Source organism: Tenebrio molitor, chromosome 3 (genome assembly GCF_963966145.1).
Source record: "Tenebrio molitor chromosome 3, icTenMoli1.1, whole genome shotgun sequence".
NCBI classification, from domain to species: domain Eukaryota; kingdom Metazoa; phylum Arthropoda; class Insecta; order Coleoptera; family Tenebrionidae; genus Tenebrio; species Tenebrio molitor.
Window position 1 is genome coordinate 3,375,243 of NC_091048.1, and position 16,788 is coordinate 3,392,030.

The following is a 16,788-nucleotide window of genomic DNA, read 5'->3' on the forward strand; positions in this document are numbered from 1 at the left end:
GGTTTGTCTGAAATTATGGTCTGAACGTAGTGAACCATGTAACAATTGATTTCTGGTTCGGGACACGACCCAACATTGAAGCAATTTCGGAAGAGTTGCGATCACAGAAAATCAGTTTGAAAAGTAGACCTCGACGGCAAACGCAGGCTTTCCACTCTTCCAACGCATGATGGCAGCTGACAGGGATAGGGAACAAATCTTGAAAACCACGGCTTCCGAATGAGACCACTCCCGTCCCATTACGACCCCTACAGTCTGAATAGCGCGCATTTCAAAAAAGGAAGTTATGTTATCGCGCCCTGTACAATGCAAAAGTAGGTGTTGTTGAACACCATTGTTCACAATTGGTGTTAAAACTCAGCTGACGTTAAATCTCAATTAAGTTCAAATTGTCGATGCGCGCACAATGACAGATTGTGACTGATGACATAACCTTTCAAAATGAATTTTCTTCATAATTTTTTTTTCGTTAGTTATTCGATGTTTTAATAGTTATTCTGCTAATCGGGGCGGAGACAAATCCAACAATATAAAGATCATAAAAATCTGTCCAGCCGTTCTTGAGTTATAAATAGCGTAACTAACCTGACTTTGTTATATATACAGTGAGCGGCAAAAGTATGGAATAAATTCCTTAAAAATTAAACAAAATTGTTTTCAAAAAAAATCTTTGGACAGGTCAATTTTAGCTTATAAAAATACATATTTTAATACAAAATAAAATTCCAAGCAGTCATTTGTTTTCGAGTGATGACGTCATCGATACTTTTTTTAAATGGAAACCCCCTATTTTTTTCTTGATTCTGATAGCCCTCTTAATTGTATGAATGACAGTATAAAAATTTTGTTATCTTACATAAGGAAATTTTTGAGAAAAAAAAAATAAAGTTGGAAAAAATAAATTTTATAACGAACAAAACAAGTCAAAAAATCAAGTAGGTAAATCAAACAGTCAAATGTTACTGTGAATTTCATTCGTATGTGTTATTTGTTTTACAAAACTTTTTCGAAAATGACTCATTTAAGAGAAACAGAAGGTATAGAAATTTTAAATTTGATTGGGTGCGCGGATAAAACTAGATAAAACTAAAACAGGGAGAATTTCTTCATAAACTTGCTTATTGTCAACAAGCTGGGGGATGGCAATTCGAACATTTAATTCCGTAATGTTAAGTACTTAGTAACACAGTTTTTGACTTGTTTTTGTTAGTTATAAAATTTATTTTTTCCAAATTTATTTTTTTTTTCTCAAAAATTTCCTTATGTAAGGTAACAAAATTTTTATACTAACGTTTAGACAATTAAAAGGGCTATCAGAATCAAGAAAAAAAATTGGAGGTTTCCATTTAAAAAAACTATCGCTAACGTCATAACTCGAAAACAGATGACTGCTTGGAATTTTATTTTGTATTAAAATATGTATTTTTATAAACTAAAATTGACCTGTCCAAAGATTTTTTTGAAAAAAATTTTGTTTAATTTTTAATGAATTTATTCCATACTTTTGCCGCTCACTGTATATAGATAAGCAATTATGACTTCTGTAAAATTCTATAAATTGTGTTAAAATTTCGAATGTCCAATCAATAGTCACACATGTAGTGCGATTCTGTTTTAAAATTTAGCAATATTGTTATTGAACAATATTGATTTTGCATAGATCCAACCAATCAACAGCTTCATATCATGGCAACTACAACCTTGTTAAATAGCAATATTGGTAAATTTTAAAACAGAATCGCAGCAATGATCATGATGATGAGTAACAGTACTATTATACTCAATTTCATATAAATGTGCATCTAAGCAAGCCATGAAAATCTGATTTTCTGTTGGTATTAAAGCTAAAGCTAGTGACTTTGACTTTCAAATTTGCTTGCTCTGCACGAACCCGATTTGACTATAGTACCTATTGCCGTTATAACTTTTTATCTGCTCCGCCCACTAAAATTGACCAATCAGAATCAAAGCCAGATTCAATCTGTACAACTTTTCATCACATTTGCCACGTAAAAAAGTTAAGGTTAGAATTTTGCTGTCAAGTCCACAATTATTGTTTTAGGTTCTAAAAAATAAAATGTCATTAAGACAATTCGAATGTCAGAAATTTTTACTGTGTAAAGCAGATCGTCTTAACAACCTATTTGATTGGTAACTAAGAAAATGAAATGGGCGGGGCAGATAAAATGTTACGTTGTCCTTAGTATAATTTTTCAGTTTTTGTCCATTTTAACATTGCTGATTTCAAAAGCAATGTTAAATAATACATATATTATACCTACACCAAGGTGAAGAAGTTCATGATTATAGCCATAGAGTCAAGATTAGAGCCCGAGGCGTGCCGAGGGTTCTAAGGCGCGAAGGCTATAAGGGACGTCTTCACCGTGGTTTATATACTATTTTTTCCACTACTAGATACTGTCGCGAGCAATAAATTTTGGTCGTCAATGTCATTTCAAAATTTGGTTAGATTGTCACTAATTTAAAAAATTTCCCTGCCTGATTATGTCCACGCCAACAAAGTGTTAAAAAATTGAGAAAAAAATGACAATTAATGTCATACAACATGATGATTGGTTATGATATTTGCGACTGTTTTACAATGGAGCATTTTCAATTGCGTCAAAGAATGACCTTGACGACCAAAATTTATTGCTCGCGACTGTACGTTAAAACCCTTTCCGATAATAACCCTTCACCACCCGGCGGCACGGCAATTTTGCCGGAGTACATACACTATTACGGATATTACTATCAAGTAATAGTGCAGTGCTAATCAACATAATTACCAGCGTCTCGCCTCCACATTTTGACTTTGTTGTGTTTTATTATGTTCTGTGTCAATGTTAAGGAACTTCCTCACGATATGATATGAGTACAATAATATACCTTTTTGAATTTCAACTATGTACCAATGTGTTACCTAAATTCAGAATTTTTAAATTTTTAAAAAGAGATTGCGGTACTATTCCCGTCGCTGAAATTACAAGTGGTAACATTTTGCACTTATCAATACAAAAACTCATCCCAATATCATTTGAGAAATTATTTTGTCCGATTTCTTCTCATTTTTCAACGGTTGCTATGAAAATCGTCTACGTTAACCAATGAAATCAACGAAAATCTTTCGTTGCTAGGTGACGGCTGTTCATTATTAACGTAGGTTAATAATGAAAAACCTAGGTTAATAATGAAAATTATTATTAACCTTGGGAGAGAAATTCTACTTCTGGGGTCGGTTCGAGAGTCAATAATGAAGCCTTCTGAGACTAGTAGTGGAAAATAGTAGATTACATACTGAGGTGGAAAGTGTTTCATTCCTGTCGAGAGCTAAGATAGTTTACCAAGGCGTAGCCGAGGTGAACTAATGCCCGAGACAGGAAGGAAACATCTTCCCACCGAGGTTTGTATACTATTTTATTCGGAATCATTACATTTTTAGCAAATAAACAATTAATTTGGTGCAATTTCATTTCTACCGTTTTTCGACAATTCGTGTACGCCACTGGAAAAACGTCATAACAGGGCGGAAAGTGGCCTATTACTGACCAAGAGAGGGAAGAAAAGATAAAAAGAAATTTTCATGTTCTGTGTAATTTTCAAAAGTAATTTTGAATGCCTAAGGTTCGTTATTATGAATTGAGAGATTCTATATGTATATGCGCAAGTCCAACTAAATATGCCGCCAGAAACCAAAACTGATTAAACTGTGCAACAAGGGTTTTCTTTATGCATATTTTTCTGTACTAAAGGTAGTAGACCGTGCATTGATGCTATGACATTTGTTTTGCGCTGCTGTCAAAATTTTGCATTTTTTTAAAATTTGAATTTCTTGATTATTGGGTCATTATATGTACGAGAAAATGACTACAAGGCGCCAGTGTAAATATCCAAGTGATATTTTTTGTTATATGTGCTCCAAAACAAGTGAAACACCAAATTTATTAATTGATAACATAATTACATAACATTTTTGATTTATAATGCAAAAATTTCCGATAATAATGCGGAATCTGGAAAAGTGCCCCGAATGCTTGCAACGTTTCCACGTTGAATGACAAGGGAAATCCCCTCAAAAAGGAATTTCTTTGATTTTGAATCGCCTGATTCCGCGATAAGTCGGTTTCCGATGACATTAATGAAATCGATGGGCCAAGGGTTTCAAAGGATAAACCTTTAAATATGTTCACAAAACTATACCTTTTCTGGCTTACATGTACAGTTGCGGCCGTTGAAATCTCAGACAGGGAAGATTTAAACACTCTGTATAAATTCTGAAATTTGATTAGCGTAAACAGGATTTTCATGAAGGATTATAAAGTCAGTGTCAGTATTTGACATATTAGGTCAGAATCGTGCGTAACTTTTGAAATGCCGCAATTATCTGATTTGCAAAAATGTGTTTGACTGAGGGACGGTGTGACTATAAGAACCATTGCGAGAGAAATTAATGTGGATAATGTTTGAGTGATATTTTGAGAAACGTCACTTTCAATACCATTTACAAAGCTAAAAGTTTGGCGTTGTCAAAGTGTCTGAGTTTTCAACGGCCGCAACTGTACGGGGTCATTATAAATGTTTGTAACAACTAGTGGGCGTAGCGGCGCACCTAAAGCATAGCGCACAGCCACCTACGATGGTACAATCATTTATAATGACCCCGTAATATGGTAGGTACTTTACCTCTTGTGTACTATTCCTCGTCGAATAAGTTTATGTAGCTCCCATAAACAGTAATGTTCCCTATTGTAAAGACAAACAGTCCATATAATTTTTGTTTATGAGGAATAGTATACACACCATCTTGTATTTTCAGCATTTTTTGAAATATGTAAAGAATTTAATGAAAGACAAGATTTTGAATATTATTTTATTAAAAATGTTACTGCTACTTTGTACTGACAAATTAGACTAGCAAGATTTTATTAAACAATCTAGTCCCCCAATATTTCAATCGATCATACAGTATACCTATAATTAAAAATACAACACTACTGCAAGCATGAAAAATGTAGATGTTTTTAGGTCACTAGTAAATGTTTATTAGCCACTACCAAACTACCACTGCCAATAATCTACTTAGATAAGATTTACATATGACGGTGATTAATGCCTAGGTACTTCTATTTATAGATGGTCGAGGTTCGCCGACCCGGTGTTCTTGTAGGTCAGTAATAAATCCACCCTAATAATACCCTGGGGTGGATTAAACCGTTCAATCTTGAGTAACAACAATAAACATAAAATTCAGATCACATGAACATTGCTTGAAAAATTACAATAAAGCTAGTTTCTTCGTTGTGCTACAGTTTTAGTTCAAAACACATCAACACACTAACACAAAATCTTTAAGTAGGTATATTATTTGTACGTCTCAGACAAAAATAAGAAAACAACAAAATCAGTAGACGAATATGTGTTTCCTCTGGTCGTAGATGTCAACCACACTTTCTCATTTTTCCCCGTTCTCTTTTTTAATGGTGTGAGCCAACCAACAGGCTAAGACAATTCCGACAACCTGGAATGTCGCTTTGAGTACAAGCATTGCTTACTTATTTGTCGTGGTAACTTACTTCGACGAAGGCAATTCCTATGCCGACACCTATCAGAATCTTGGCGTTGTCGTTGATCTTCATCTTCAGTTCGTCGTAGCAACCGGTGTGGTACTGGTATTTACCCTTCGCAACGTTTACGCAGTACGAAGAAAGAGCGTCGCCGAAGTCGTCGTAGCTGTGACAACACGACCATGGTAGATTTTGGCCTTGCCAGTCGTCTGGGCCTTCTACCCCGCAACATCTCAACTGCAAAGAAAAATATTGTTGGAATTGTTGTGAGGGGAAATTGCAATCCGTACCAACAGTTAAATTTCCGATTTCCTTGAATGTTATGTTTTAAAAGCATTATTGCTAAGAGCTTTCCATTAGAACCATGTTTGCGCAATATAGTGTTTATTGTCAAAAATCAGTGAACAGGTCTAATATTATGAGAATTTATATTACGGAGACGAAATAGTATATTACGTTTCAAGGTCGGTAAGCGCCCCCATAACAGATCGAAAAAAGAAACGAGATTCAAATTTGATTATTTGAACATGAAACATCTTGTTGAATTTTAAGGATGAACTGGAGTAACATTGAAAAATGGCGAAATTTGCTTAAAATTGGTACAATAGTCCTTTCATCCAATCTAAAGTACTGTGCCAAATTTAAAAAAAATTGATCGAGGAATTTTGAAGTTATTACCTTTTAAAGTTTCGGGATATTTTACACGTGTTCTTATGAGAAATGGAGCAATGGTCGCATAAAAATTGATAAAAAACATATTTCAAAAAGGCCAGTTTTTCTTAAATTTTTCACACATAAAGTATCGATATCGTAGAATTTTCTAATGAATTTACAAAAAAAGTTGGTCGAGGATTTTCCTTGTTTCCTTGCTAATTACATGTGGAAAAACACGGTTTTTGAGGTTATGGATCTGTTTTAATTTCAATAAAAGTGAACAAAATGCATATAATTGACGTCGGTATCCAACATTACACCCATATCGCACGTTTTACTGCAGTTACGTTAAGAACTTTAACAGAAATCAATGAAAATTGAAATTCAGTGTGCTTTTGTTTACTTTCACGTACAGTCTTAGTCAAAAGATTGTAAAATCACATGTAAGTAATTATCTAAATATCAAGAAAATAAACACAAAATTTACTTACAATTCGTTTCCAAAAATTAAAAATCATTTTTTCAAATATTGATTTCTCCTAATAAACGTTTCATAGCATTATAAGAATTCCGCAACTTTTTGCTGAGATTGTTACTCCAGTTCATCCTTAAACTTAATTCCTGTAAATAACAGCATCTAGTACCGTTATAATCCATAACAGTTCTGCTGTTCTGCTGTCATCTGTAACAGTTGTTCTTTCCATAACAACAGACATGGATTTGATACTTTGCCACTTAACGAAGCAGAAAATAAGACGTTTTTAATTTGTTGCAAAAACTGCAAAAGTTTTCATAAACGCTGTTTAAAAATCAAAAAACCATTGTGGTGCAAATAACACACATTTTTCGTGACATTTCCTATTACTTATCACAGTGACAGGTAGACTACGTCCACTGATAGAATGCAGTTTTTTAAATATCCTTAGATAACAAATCCCCAAACCATAACATTGAAATATTAACAAAGTATCATAGATTGTGTTGGTAATATCTTGAAACATTCGCGCCACTGATTCTCATTGGTTGTTATGAAACCCACGCGAAAAATAAATTATATGACATTTCAAATTTGAAACTGTCAGTGCTGTTAAGTGGTTTAAACATTTCATCTTTAGAGCTTTGGTTTGCGTTTCTCTAGTTTTAAAAAATATTAATTTTGATCGTGTTGCTGTTTTGATCTGTTCCCTTGCGATTTTTTGTTGATTTTTTTGAATTTGTGAAGTGAGTGCCTGCCTCAAGAATCTACCACAATGAACACTTTAAGTCACATTACATCGAAAATGATACAGAGGTCATTTTTGTTCATGCATTAAATGTTAAATATTAATCTCTTGTTTGTGGTTAGCCATTTCCGAGAAAAGCTGGATATTTTAATTTCATTAGCCAGCTTTTTTCGGAAATTCGAAAATGTATTGTGGGTTGCATTTTTAATTCCGTCGGGCATATTATCATTCGTGAAATATCCTATAATAAAAAAGCTTAATATATTACTCCTACTATACTGAAGTTCTCTTTCGTCTTTCCTAAGTGCAAACATGCAGAACAATAATAAAACATCACGTGTAAACCTACTCTTTCTATTTTTTTTAAATTTCGCGCCGGATCTATTTGTTGTAGCGTAGAGTGAACTTTTTTAGTAACATTTATGTCAAGCAATTTATGAGTGGACAGTTTATCTAAGTCATTTGCACCACAATGGTTTTTCGATTTTTGAACAGGTTTTGGTTTTGTTCAAGTCTTTCTCAGTCTCTAAGTTCACCTAAGTTATGTAACTAAAATTTTTTTGAATAGTCGCACTTTTTCCTATTTAAGAGCTTTCGAATCTGTATTTGAGCTATAATTATTATTATTATAAAGATTGTAGCGATATAATTCATTTTCATCCACATAATTTTTTAAATATAAAAGGAACCAATATTATCGTATCATAACAAGAAAGTATTTGTATCGATTAATTAGTGAATACGCTTCATTAATTTTTTGGGTTGACACTGCTGAAATAATTCTTCTTGTCACCACTACCTATACATACGAAGAATCTAATAATTAAAACTGATCCCTATCATTTAATGAAATCGCTTTAATAGTTGTTCTTATTCTACCAGATGTATAATCTTCTATTTTTGCCCTTCCAATTCTCCAAAAATGTATTCCCACCCCTCTATGGATTTTTTACACTGATATTCAGTATTAATAATTATGACATACAATATGACCAACAAAAGAAAAGAAATATGAAAAACACTATTTCTGAAAACCAATGGCGTAACTTAAAAACTGTCACTTGTCAATCGTGACATTTCATAAATTTAAAAAAAAACTGGTTTTCACCCGAGAACATACAATTTTTATAACAATCCTATTTTGAAAATGGGAACAAAGACAATCATGATTGGGTTTACGACTCACAACTTTTTTTCTTTGATTTTAGACTTAATCTAAGGAGCATTGATAACTGTATATTGGGTTGCCTGACTTTTTCTAGAGCATTAATGAACTATAAGAAATTATTTTGGGGTCATTGTTATCCGTCCACTGTCTAGTGTGAATTTTTAGAAATTATGTTGAATTGTGAGGTTAGGACCATGTCAAAGTGTGCCAAATAATGAAATGTAAATGTAAATATACAAATGTGCAAAAGTTGGTTGCGCCACATTAGTGGTGGTGAAATTTAGAACAAACCTACCAACCACACAAAGTGGAAAGTACCTACTAAAGGGTAATTCTGCCAACCTGACTTTATATCTAATAGTGAACAAATAGTAGTGAACTCTGCTTTATATCATAACTAATAAAAAATTAAATTGGCTCTCGTGTGATATAGGATGTTCTAGAATAAAGTTGATGACTCATTTCATATAGTGAAAAAAAAGCATTGCATTTTGTTGACCGATAATAATTACTGTGGACAGGTATTGTGCTCCATTTAAAAGTTTTGTGTACGGAGTAAATATAACAATTTTGTCGAAGTTTATACCAGAATTGGGCTATCGATTTGAAGTGTAATTAACCGATATACTAAAAGTACTTATAGTGTTATAAAAGTGAATGTAATATACATTTTATATGATTTATGGGATGGTTATTACGTACTGAAACGTTTCCAGGATATTTTTTACAGCTGGTTGTAAAACTGAAATGTCTTAATATTAAGGAAGTGCTCTCCATTACAGCGTCTTTTTTTAACAAGAAGGTTGCACGCGTTTACATTATGTATTACAATAACTCTTTTGTATTCTTGCGAATATTTTTTTGTCTATTATCTAGAGCTAGACGATAAGAAAAATGTAAGTGATTCATTAACGTATTTTCTACTAGGTAAAACTGTAATCTATTTTAGAACAATTACACCAAAAAAAAGTTGGCGCAACTTAATCACTAGAAATCTAAAAAATTAAAATTAATAATTGAATATCATGCAACTTTTTGGAAAATATAAGAAATCAAAGTAAACTGATTTAAATTGTTATGAAAATTACAAAAACTCTTTGTGTAATTGAGAACTATCATTTAAATTTCTTCTCAAAGTTGGCGTTGAAGAGTCGATTGTGAACGCACCACTCGTCAGTCTGCAGAGTAAAAACACAAACAACTCAAAAAGGGAAATTAGGTTTAAACAGCTGATCCTTCATCCATAATCCTTGGTGCGTTCACAATCAACCCTTCAACGCCAACTTTGAGGAGAAATTTAAATGAACACCCGATAGTTTAAACATATAATTTGTTTAATGAGCACATTGGGTAGGTATTAATTTTAACGAAATATTTTAGGTAGCAACAAATCAAAATTCTAAATGGATCATATAAATATTATATGCGGTTTGCAATCGATCATTGATAAATGTAGTATTTGCAGAACTGAAGGGGAAACCATTGAACACATCATTTCTTCTTGCACCGTTTTGGCTCAAAGCGAATATAAGAAACGTCATGATATATTCGCAAAAATTATACACATGAATTTAGCAGTTAAATTTAACTTATTAAAGGATACACAATCACATTATATGTATTTATAAACCAGAAAGTAGTTTAGGAAATGACAATTACAAATTATATTTTGATCGTACAGTTTTAACTGACATTCATATTCAGCATAACAGACCAGACATTATTATATTAAATAAACAATAAAAGCAAGCAATCTTTTAGATATAGCTGTTCCAAATTCACACAATATAACACAGACATATAACACAAAAACAAACAAAAATGGAGGGTTAAGAAGTTTAATTCAGTTTAGTTTAAAAATAAATTAGAAGGTATTGTAATCCAGGTCGCATTGAGAGTTTATTGGTTACCCACAATACCAGACCTGAATCCTTGGAAGCAACTGAGCGATTGTTATTAAGAAAATCTGTTGTTGAATGGAAAAAACAAAGATTTTACTTACACGTTTTGAATAATTTGAAACCCAAGTGTCTCTTTTAAAGATGAGAAAAATTATTAAATAAAGCATTTCTTTTGAGTCTTATTTGTGTAATGCAGTATTTTAAAAATCATAATTTAGTTGTAAACTTTTACCTTAGTTTGTGTGTCGTCCCAGGCGATCTTTTCTGCTTCGTTATTGGAATAATTGGCGAGGGACTTTTTCAGAGCTCCTTTGAAAGCATCGCCGACGTCATTTTTGTAAACAGCTGCCACAATTCCAACAGCTAGTTCGATGATAAATATAATCAGGAGACAAACGGCAAACTAAAACAAAATTAGTTTTTACATTATCGAAGATAATTGCATTTACGTTGGCTTTAGGAGGGATGTGGAGGAAATTGAATTTATCATGTGGTAGGATGTAATTAGATTTAGTGCTTCTAAGATGGTAAAAGAATAAAATTGCGAGACTGACATGAAATTGGTAATGACAATACTACAAAGCAAAAAAGGAATTTCGTGTACATTGTTTATTTCGGTACTGAAAAGTGCACGAACGTAATGAAAATGGATGATTTATCTAGATCAAATAGCGAAGCAATACCATAGAACTAAAGTGACATTTACTTCTAATTAATTAAATTAAGGATTTAATTGGAAATTAAAAAATATTTGTTATTTACAGGTGACCATATAAGGTTTTATTTGATAGGTTGGTAATACTTTTGAAATATTGCTTCGGTAAATCAAGACAGTGGTGTGCATAAAAGTCATATTCACATAAATAAGTTTTTTAGTAAAATAGGCACGTACGCCTATGTGTATTCTCAAACACGGAACTGTCATCAGAATGACCAACATTAAAAAAAATTACTACCTAATGTAATAATAAAAGAATATTCTAAATTAATTTTTTTGGTAGGCGTGACAGTGTAAGTCGCCTAGAAAACCAAAAGTCGACTCTCTGATTGATTCATACAGATTTTAATTAACATCCATTGTCGAAGTGAAAGTAGGTCATAGTCTATAATCAATAATGTTTACTACATTTACGGATTTTAGGTTAATTAAAAGACGTATTTCACATTTAAGGCTGGGTTGTTTTAAATCACCACAGATCACTCCATATTCGTTGCGAACCCTTTCTTTTTCTAGCTGCAATACTTTCCGAAACTTTAGAAATAGACTTGTCATGGTGCTTTATTTAAAACGAATATAATAATATTGTGTTATTGTGAAAAGTCAAGTTCAACATTTACTCAAGTCAAAACAATATACTTTTTTTTTACTTCTATTGGATAATACATACTGTAAATATTAAAGTGTTTTTCATTGGATAACAGGATTCATTACCCACGGCCCGTTGAATAATAATTTCAAAATTCACTTCAAATATCATAGCAACTAGTTTATGAAGTCCAATCGCAAATTTTAATGGTATTAAGGTAATAATTTTAAAACGTCAGTTTCAGTTTGTCTAATACTGAAACTTATTAGTCGTAGAAAAAGTATAGTATTCTACTTGCGGATAATGGCTATTACTCGCTCGGATGAATTACGCCACTCGCCTACGGCTCGTGACACAAAATCATCCTCACGAGTAATATTCGCACATTGAATAATATAATATTATTTAGCAGATTAGATTATGTGACAACTTTGACATAGAGTGAATAAGTGGTCTTAAATCATATGATCAAAACAATTGGGCAGTTCAGTTAGTCATGAAGGACTAAAGATAAGTCTTAGATCGGTTCATACGAGCTTCAAATTTCATGCCAGTATGTTAGATACAATTATACCAAAAATGTTTGTATTATTGTTAATTATCTGTCTGAAATCTTGAGTGATATCTTAGTCACTTAGTGTTGCGTTGCAACTTTCATGACAAAACAGTTAAATTTATTGATTACTTGGTGATGGTATGTATGTTAAAACCAATTAATTTCACTCGCAGAAGAGAGACGAACAATTTTGTTTAATGTAGGTATTCTGTTGTTATCGATCTAGTCGTCTTTTTTATGTGATAAATGAAAGAAACCAGACGAAAACGCCATCACCGTACATAATATCGCAGATTGGTCCAAAGCTTGTTTAAATTAATTGGAAAAAGTTTCAAAAACACAAATATTATTGGTTATAAATCGATCTAAGACTCGCGTGGACTTTTCGTCGTCAAATTTTACATTATGGGCTAAAATCTTTCCACAAAAGTAAGTACCCGGAAATTTTCAATCACTTCTTAATGTGATTAAACGTTCCGACATGTAAAGCTCGTACGAATCAACAACTTTATTCTGACTGACAAGATTCTAATTTTTTGAACGCCCATCATAAGAAAATGATGTTTCAGTAAACAACATTAAGACTGATACGGAATCAATGTTGAATTTCAGTTAATATCATTTACTATCACATTATCGGTAGTTTGTTGAATCAGAAATCAATAAAACTGTGTGTATACTTATGTGTAATCAATTCGTAGAAAGATATGGTATAGATACAAATGTAAAAAAAAATAAATTGCATACTCCAGTTGACTGAACTGAAAAATTATACACTGGGTGACAGTGAATGATGGAAATGTTTTTCATTTGCAGCTAGATTGTAATATTTTATTCCAAAAAAAATGTTTTAGACTATTTTGTGTTATTGTTTACTTTTTGTGATGAGAAAAGTTTAAGTCGATGTAACACTTAAGTGTTAAAAGTGTTTAGAAATCCTAATTTTTTTTTAAAGCAGATGTTAAACTATTTTTTATCAACTCTTTTGAATGGATAAAGTAGCATTTTAACCGCAAGGGTAGATAAAGTAACACTTTAACAGCAAGGGTAGATAAAATCTTTTAACTTAAACTTTTAACTTAACATAAAGTAGCACTTTAACCGCAAGGGTAGATAAAGTAACACTTTAACAGCAAGGGTAGATAAAGTGTTTTAACTTAAAATTTTTACTTAAAAATTGTAATTTTCTTTGAAATTTTATTTTTCCCTTGAACTTGAAGTCCTGCTATAGAAAAAAATGTATTACACACGTCGATAAAATCTCATTATCCTCTCGAGCGTAATTAGCGTCTCGACGCTAAAACACGCTTTCAAAGATAAAGTACAATTTTATCATCTTGTATAATAAATAACTAATAACATTCTTACTGCAATCAGTAGATTGTAAGATTCTCGAATTGCTCCAAAGCATCCCAAAAACGCCACGATGAACACTATTGCTGCAACGACTATCAAAATAATGGGTGGTGCCAACAGTTCATTTTCCATAAAGTGCTTAAAATCACCCACATCGGCCAGAACAAGAGCTCCAGCAATAATTATACCAACTCCAGAAATCTGAAAGTAAAGAGGACCATGTTGAACGAAGTTAATCGTAATTTGGGTAATTGGGAATTAGATTCGGTCTTCAATCTCTGAACTTAGCACAAAAAGACTCACTTCTACTCTTAATGATATAATCTACGTTTAGATGGCTATGCTTTTACTCCCAAAGGACTAAAAGTGCTATTTTACTTTTATACTTTCCAATAGAAAGTTCTTCCCTCGTTTTATAGTCGAAAGTATATCTCTCTAGCGAATAAAAGTTAAAACATCAGATTGACATTTTCCCAAAACGTGATTATTTTTCAAATAATCGCAAATTAATGTTTTAATGTTAATTATACAAGATTATTAATAGTCACTTTTGTTTTCAACATAAGTCAAAACGACGTATTCAGTTTTTTGGCTGTAAGACGTGACCTTGATCACGGCAAGTGTGCTTACTCAGATGCTCTAATGTGGAGGAAATTTAATTTTAAGCTTTATTTGAATCAAAAGAAAGTAGCGAAAAAATATGCGTATACGTCTGGAGTAAAGTGTCATTTTCTGCCAGGGTTTAACCAAAATATTATTTCTAGTTTACTCAAAAGTTTATAAATTTAGCATATTTAAATAATAAATAAATTACAAGTTGAATAATCATTTGTTAAAGTAAATTAGTAGCAAGAAGGGAGTCACACGTATAATTTATCATTTTCTATTTTTTTTCTGTTAATAATATTTACGTATGTACTTAGATATACCGTGAGATAAAAAATGCAAAAAACGGGAACAACAAAACAATTATTAATACCAATCAATAGTTTTGTAATGAAATAAAGCAACACGATTATGCTTCTGACTGCTCTGCTTCTTTATTTATCACACCTAAAGTTTTCAAAATTTCATTTTGTCTTAACATACGATATTTTATAACTTATTGACAGGAAATTACTACAACTTTGAATAAAGCATCTTTGTAGACATCTCTATGCAGATGTAATTATATTTTTTTCCTCTTAGCACATTTCTGAGGTGAACATTTTTTTGTGTATCGTGACATCTAATACCTAATTTGCTTTTAACCAAGTAGTCGGTTATAGTAATACAAAAGCAATACAAAATATCAATAATAAATGTAATATTCTATTATTAAAAAGCGCCAAAAATTTTTGGAAGTACTGCGTCACATCTTCGGTAATTTTTTCATAATTTTTATAATTTGTCCAAAATAGATCTCTCATATTTTTCCTTGTAATTTGAAATTCATTTTAAAATGTTAAAAGAAAAACTAATAATAAAATTAATCAATCAATATTATATGCAATTACATTATTTACAAAATTGTTTATACAGGGTGTATCTAAAATGCGTGTGTTAATTTTAACATAGGGCAGAGCTTGTTAAATGAACGTTTTTCCCATTTGAATTTTTTACGAAAAAGCGTCACCAATTGCTTTAAAATTTGTAATAAATTAGCCATACCCGCCTATACATATTCGTAAGCGCGAAAATTTTCTATTGTGATAGAAACGGAGCCTTGTCAAAAAAGTTACATTGTTATTGAAAAAATTAAATAATTAAAATCAAAATTCTTATGGTTACAAAAAATAGAGACTAGTTAATCACACAAAACGACTTGTTTAGTAAAAATTGGGAGGAAAAAATCTTGGAAAATTTTTGCGAATTTTGCAAAATATTCTATAGTAAAGGTTCATAAATTGGCGAGTTCTTCCACTGGTTAAAATTAACACACGTATTTCAGATACACCCTGTACACTTGCGTTCTTTGACTTATCTTAAATAGGTAGTTATTATAACCTTTCTTTATTAGGTTTTCTTTTATTTTTTTTACTTTACAAATTTCTACACTAGAAAAATGTGAATACATATCTCATCCAAAGAGAGCACAAAAAATTTGTCAAAAGTGACAACATTCAAAATTCATCTATGGGATTAAAGATTTTTGACAGAATTACAAAAATATTTAAATACAAAATTAATATCATTTTGGATTTTCTTGTGACAAATAAGAAAATGCAGTAGTAAAAATAATTTGAGAATGACCTGGCATACCTACTTAACTTATCTTTATTAGAACGGTAGCATTTTTTTAACTGCATTAATGCTTTTTTTTGTCAAAGCTTGGTGCAAATATTTGCGATTATTTAGTGTGACACAATAAGCACTTGTGAAATAAACGTTCTGAAGTAATCTTGCAAGATAAAGTAAAGGTGAAAAAACTTACGGCAAAAATCAAGTTGAATATGAATAAAACATATTTAATAAGACTCATTTCGCAGGATTCCATGCCGACGAAAATTTCTTATCAATCACGAACAAAACTTAAACTCAGGCAAGCCGGAGCGTACTAAAATCGAAGCTTGAATCGCGACAAAGTCCACACTTTTCTGATCGTTCAGCTAAAGCTAATAGTGGTGTGCTTTTAGGAATTTTCTATTGGCGTTCACAACATACAGTTACTATAGCAGCCCCTAAATTGTCAGTAAAACCATTAAATAAAAACACGATTCCAACAAAGCATAATGTAGAACAACACCATATAAAAGGACGTAATTTAGGTTAACAAGGAATTATGATTAATATTCTTAATGGCGTTTAGCAGGAACTGCAGATAACGTGCTATTTTGCTGGAGTGATTCGCATTCGAACAGTCTCTGGTTAGATTTAAGTAATTATTTTAAATGCAAATCGTACATCATATCAAGAAAATTAACGTGATGGAAGAAAAAGGAGAAGAAGGAGGTTAAAGACGAACGAAGACAAAATTAGTAAATAGAAAATTTCTGAAATACAGAGTGAGCCTATTTTATCAAATTAATACGCTACTTAATAATCTGCGATGCAAATACGTCAGATGAAAACGAATTATT

At 31.7% G+C, this 16,788-nt stretch overlaps 1 protein-coding gene across 1 annotated transcript; it reads right to left on the minus strand.

Annotated features, from left to right (window-relative positions):
• Window positions 1–4,570: 4,570 nt before the first annotated feature.
• LOC138127021 (23 kDa integral membrane protein-like) lies at window positions 4,571–16,319 on the minus strand. The gene is made up of 5 exons (XM_069042877.1): window positions 16,143–16,319; window positions 13,742–13,930; window positions 10,743–10,913; window positions 5,574–5,801; window positions 4,571–5,518 (listed from the first exon to the last, which is right to left on the minus strand). The coding sequence occupies exons 1-5, from the start codon at window positions 16,203–16,205 to the stop codon at window positions 5,453–5,455; spliced, it is 717 nt and encodes a 238-aa protein (XP_068898978.1). The 5' UTR covers window positions 16,206–16,319; the 3' UTR covers window positions 4,571–5,452.
• Between the last annotated feature and the right edge of the window lie 469 nt (window positions 16,320–16,788).

Coding starts and splice junctions, on each gene's coding strand:
- LOC138127021 (XM_069042877.1), bottom strand. CDS start 16,205: ATGGAATCCTGCGAAATGAGTCTTATTAAATATGTTTTATTCATATTC. Junction 5,802..10,742: donor GGGACGACACACAAACTAAG/GTAAAAGTTTAC, acceptor TTTTCTTTGCAG/TTGAGATGTTGCGGGGTAGA. Junction 5,519..5,573: donor TAGGAATTGCCTTCGTCGAA/GTAAGTTACCAC, acceptor GCGACATTCCAG/GTTGTCGGAATTGTCTTAGC.